This window comes from Sander lucioperca, chromosome 19 (assembly GCF_008315115.2).
Source record: "Sander lucioperca isolate FBNREF2018 chromosome 19, SLUC_FBN_1.2, whole genome shotgun sequence".
Taxonomy (NCBI): domain Eukaryota; kingdom Metazoa; phylum Chordata; class Actinopteri; order Perciformes; family Percidae; genus Sander; species Sander lucioperca.
This window is the reverse complement of record NC_050191.1, coordinates 5,138,103-5,143,400: the sequence shown is the minus strand read 5'-3', so window position 1 is coordinate 5,143,400 and position 5,298 is coordinate 5,138,103. Positions and strand designations below refer to the sequence as shown.

The 5,298-nt window shown below is 49.3% G+C and overlaps 1 protein-coding gene across 1 annotated transcript in view; it reads right to left on the bottom strand.

Annotated features, from left to right (window-relative positions):
* The window catches only part of myh6 (myosin, heavy chain 6, cardiac muscle, alpha), a 16,963-nt gene extending 12,585 nt beyond the window's left edge, over positions 1 to 4,378 (bottom strand). The window contains exons 1-2 of the mRNA XM_031315262.1: positions 838 to 4,378; positions 34 to 198 (exon numbers count right to left, since the gene is read on the bottom strand). Of these exons, the coding sequence (XP_031171122.1) occupies positions 34 to 198; positions 838 to 4,305 (3,633 nt within the window). The 5' untranslated portion in view covers positions 4,306 to 4,378. The remainder of the gene's footprint in view (positions 1 to 33; positions 199 to 837) is intronic.
* Between the last annotated feature and the right edge of the window lie 920 nt (positions 4,379 to 5,298).

Here is a 5,298-nt window from a genome sequence, read left to right as displayed (position 1 = left end):
GGAGTGTAACCCACCACCCAGCGGGTTTCTTGCCTGTTTGACGCGCTGCAGGTTGTCGATATGTTCGCCCAGCTCGGCGACGCTGTCGGCGTGCTTCTTCCTCAGCGCGGCGGCCGTAGACTCGTGCTGCAGCGTCGACTCCTCCAGGTCTCTGCGCAGCTTCTGGAACTCAGCATCTCGCTTCTTATTCAGCTCCACCTGGACACAGAGGAAGTTAGTTTGTTTTTCAGTTTGTAGTTTAATTAAAATAACAGATAGATAAGGACATGTACATCTCAGCACAATCTTCCAAAATGATTGTAAGTGATTGAAATAAGAAATTCCCATGTTCAAAAAGGAGTAGGAAGAAGTTCAAAATCTTTTCTGGTCCTACCCCCTCTCTCTATTTTCATCCTTTAGTTAAATACAAAACAATGTGATGATTCACTCATTTATACATGTTTACACACTCACACAAACACACACACACACACACACACACACACACACACACACCGTATATCTACCTACCTACACTCACATAGACACATGCATACACATAGACACACACATACACACATAGACACACATACATAAACACACAAATACACATAGACACACACGCATACACATAGACACACATGCATACACACATACATGCATACACACACACTTTTTCTTTCCATCTGTCTATCTATCAAACCGAATAATTACCCATTCAAACTAGACTTAGTTTATAAGCCCCCGAACCATACAGTCAGTAAGGAAGAGATGATTTAAAAGAATAGGTAACAAAAACACAAAAACGTCATAAAACATGTCAAAACCTGTAAGTAAAGCCTCCATTCATTGACTAACCTGTACCGATGTTGCTCCGCCGGCCTCCTCGAGCCGCTCGCTGATATCCTCGAGTTCCCGGGAGAGATCGCAGCGCTGCTTCTCCACTTTGGCCCTCGCTGCCCGCTCGGCGTCCAGCTCCTCCTCCAGCTCCTCGATCCGCGCCTGGTTTTCCTTCAGCTTCTTCTGCAGCTGCACCGTGGCCACCTGCTCGTCTTCCAGTCTGGAACTCACGCTGGCGATCTCGAAATCTTTCTTCTTCAGCTTTTCCTCCAGCTGCTGTTTGTCATTCTCCAGGTCCATCAGACTCTCCTGGGTCAGCTTCAGGTCGCCCTCGAACCTCCTCTTGGAGCGCTCCAGATCCATGCGGACTTTCTTCTCTTGCTCCAGCGATCCCTCCAGATCGTCCAGCTGCTGCTCCAGCTTCACTTTGGCTTTCGTGAGACTGTTGGCTTTGTCTTCTTCGCTCTGCAGATCGTCCAGCGTCTGCTGGTGCGCCTCCTGCAGAGCCTTCTTCTCTCTCGTTAGCTTCATGATGTTTTCGTCCTGGGAAGCCATTTCCTCCGTTAGGTTTTTCACTTTATTCTCCGTCGCGTGTTTCTCTTTCTCGACTTTAGCCAGCGTTAGCTCCAGATCGTCTATGTCTTTCTTCAACTCTGAGCATTCGTCTTCGAGCTTCCGTTTCTTCGCGGTTAAGTCAGCGTTTAGCTCCTCTTCGTCTTCCAGTCTCTCCGTCAGCTCCTTCAGCTTTGCCTCCTGTTGAATCTTGCTCTTTATGAGCTGTTCGCAGCGTTCTTCGGCGTCCGTTAGCGTGTCCTGTTCGGACTGAATTTGGAGCGCGAGATCATTCTTCTCTTGCAGAAGAGTCACTATTTTCTCCTCTAGGTCCTTGCGTCTCACTTCGGATTTCTCCAACGCTTCCTTCAGCTTGTTGAATTCATCCTTCATGTTCGCCATCTCTTTCTCGGACTCGGCGCTCTTAAGCAAGGGTTTGATTTTAAAGAAAAGCTTCATCCACGGCCAGTTTTTCACGCCCAGAAAAGAGCGAAGGTTCCACTGGATGACCATCAGCGCGTCCCTGCGTTCAACGAGCTTAGCGAACTCTGCACGCATGAGGATCGCCCGGGCGTTAGCCTGGATCCTCGTGATGATTCGAGAAAGTTGCTCGTCTCGCATTTCCTCCAGAGTCCCCAGCAGACCGGCTTTAAAGAAGACTTTTGTGTGGCCAAACTTATACTGAGTGTGGTCAATGTCCAGCGATCCCAGCAACTTTTCCGCGCTCTTCTTGCAGTCGATGAACTGCCCTTCGGGGATGGCAGCGGCATTCAGGATCCTGTACCGTTGTTTGAAGTCGCCGTAGAGTACCCTGTTTGGGAAACCCTTCCTGCAGATTCGGATGCCTTCCAGGACGCCGTTACAGCGAAGCTGGTGCATCACGAGGCAGTTGTCCATGGCGCCGGGAGTTTTCCTCTCGTTGGGAATCAGACAGCGGACAAAGTGGGGGTGTGTGGTCTTCAGGTTGGTCATCAGCTTGTTCAGGTTTTCCCTGTGAAGCGCAGACACAGTCTGGAACGAGGAACCTTTCTTCTTGGCTCCTTTTCCGCTGGCTTTGTCGCCGCCATCGGTCGCCGAATAGCTCGAAAACAGCACACTGAGAAGCTTAAGAGAGGACTTTTGGTAAAGACCAACCACGGTTTCATTCAGGGGGTCTTTGTTTTTCACCAACCAGTTGCCGATGTTGTAATCCACCGTGCCGGCATAGTGAACCAGGGCGAAATGAGCCTCTGATTTCCCCTTCGCCGCTCTCGGCTTCTCAAACATCTTGTTCTTGCCCAGATGATTATCATAGAGTTTGGCCTTAAAGGTCTGGTCGCTGGCTTTGGGGAACATGCATTCCTCTTCCAGGATTGACAGGATTCCCATCGGTTTCTCGATGAGATCAATGCAGGCTTGTAAGTCCATCCCGAAGTCAATGAACTCCCAATCGATGCCTTCCTTTTTGTACTCTTCTTGCTCCAGAACAAACATGTGATGGTTGAAAAACTGTTGCAGTTTCTCGTTGGTGTAGTTGATGCAGAGTTGCTCAAAAGTATTGAAGTCAAAGATCTCGAATCCAGCGATGTCCAGAACTCCGATGAAGTACTGACGGGGCTGTTTGGTGTCCAGGGATTGGTTGATTCTCACCACCATCCAGTTGAACATCTTTTCGTACACGGACTTAGCGAGAGCGCCAAGAGAGTAGTAGACTTGGTCCACACTTTGTCCTTTTGTGACGTATTCGTTTCCAACTTTGACTCGGGGATGGCACAGACCTTTGATGAGATCGGCAGAGTTCAGCCCCATTAGGTAAGCCGATTTATCCGCTGCCTCCGTGCCGTCTGACTCCGCTTGCTCTTCGCGCTGCTTCTGTTTGAACTTCATGTTGCCGTAGTGCATGATGGCGCCGGTCAGTTTGTAGACGCCCATCTTTTCATCCGCAGTAAAGCCGAGAACATCGAAGGCACTGTCGGTGGCCATCAATTCCTCCGAGTCGTTGATGGAGGCGACCGTTACCTCTCCTTGGGAGATGTAGGAGTAGTCGTATGGGTTGTTGGTGATCAGCAGCATGTCCAGCAGCTCTGGCTTCTGATTGGACAGAATCTGGTAGAAGATGTGGTAGTTCCTTTCGGCCTTCAGCTGAAAAGTGCACCGTGACTTCTCCAGCAAGTACGTCTCGATGTCGGCGGACGCCAGCTTGCCGCTGGTACCGAAGTGAATCCGGATGAATTTCCCGAAGCGAGACGAGTTGTCGTTTCTTAAAGTTTTGGCGTTCCCGAAGGCCTCCAGCGCCGGATTGGCCTGGATGATTTGATCCTCCAGCGTGCCTTTGCTGGCGTCTCTTTTGCCGACGGCAGCGATACTGGCGAAGTACTGGATGACTCTCTTGGTGTTCACAGTCTTCCCAGCTCCGGATTCTCCGGTGATGAGGACAGACTGGTTCTCCCGGTCAGTCAGCATGTACTGGTAGGCGTTATCGGAGATGGAGAAGATGTGGGGAGGTGCCTCGGTTCTTTTCTTCCCCCTGTAGGCCGCCACGACCTCGGAGTCGTAGACGGGAAGCCACTTGTACGGGTTCACGGTGACGCAGAAGAGCCCAGAGTAAGTGTAGATCATCCAGGCAGCGTAACGCTCTTTGAGGTTGAACAACACGGCCGGCTCGTGCAGGAAAGTAAACATTGCCATGTCTTCGATTTTATCGAATTTTGGCGGGTTCTGGGGATGCACGTGCAACTCCTTCACGGTCACTGTTGTTCCATCTTCCTTCTTGACCGTCGCCATGCCTCCGTCTTTGCTTAGGATTTGTCCCTTCATGAATTCGACTTTGTCGTCCACTACGAAGCATTCGGTCTTGATGTCGAAAGGTCTGGTCTGAGCCTCCAGGCGCTCCTTGTCCGACTTCCTCAGGAAAGGGGCGGCTTTCCCGAACTCGGCCATCAGAGCGTCACCCATGGTTGAGGGTAGATGTTCCCGTTAGTCAGAGGAGAGATCAGTCCAAGAAGAGTGAGAGTCTTTTCTCCGGGGGCTCTGATGCAGAACTGCAGAGAATAACGCAGCGAGGTGGCGTTTATAAAGACTCCCCGCGGGACCAAATTAGGAGATAACCGTTGAGAAGAAGACACTAAATCTGTCCTGGGATGTTACGGCACCATGAGGGCAGCTTCAGGACCTTTGGCTGTTAAAGTCCATTTTAGGAAAAGAAGAGTTTCACAGCTTATCTTGTCGCTGATAGGAACTGCTGACACTTCTGCTTTTAGACACACACACACACACACACACACACACACACACACACAGACATACATACAAACACACACACACACACACACACACACACACACACACACACACACACTGACACTTCTGCTTTTAGACTCAGCTCAGCTTCTACTGCAGTTCATCCACCAATCATCATCCCCCACTTCATACTCTGTCTCTGTGTGTGTGTGTGTGTGTGTGTGTGTGTGTGTGTGTGTGTGTGTGTCTGTGTGTGTGTGTGTGTGTGTGTGTGTGTGTGTGTGTGTGTGCTAAACGCCACGATACAGAGGTATATACAGTATTGTTGTCAATACTTGAATAAATGTCAGGTCTTCATAGCATAACCACTTAATTTTCTGCTCCTATCTGAACAGGTGATGCAACTGTATGGAAAGAGGTGTGTGTGTGTGTGTGTGTGTGTGTGTGTGTGTGTGTGTGTGTATGTGTATGTGTATGTGTGTGTGTGAGTCTGTGTGTGTGTCAAAGATCCCAGATGTGGCAGCGCTGCAGCAGATGTACACTCGGAAATTATATATATATATATATATATACACGTATGTCCCCATTTTAGGTACATTGAAATCCATTTTCAACAACAGTGAAATCATAGAGTGCTTCTTACAAGAGAAACACTGCAAAAATGGGGTATACAAAGATATTAGTGATGGGTTATATTATGAAAACCAT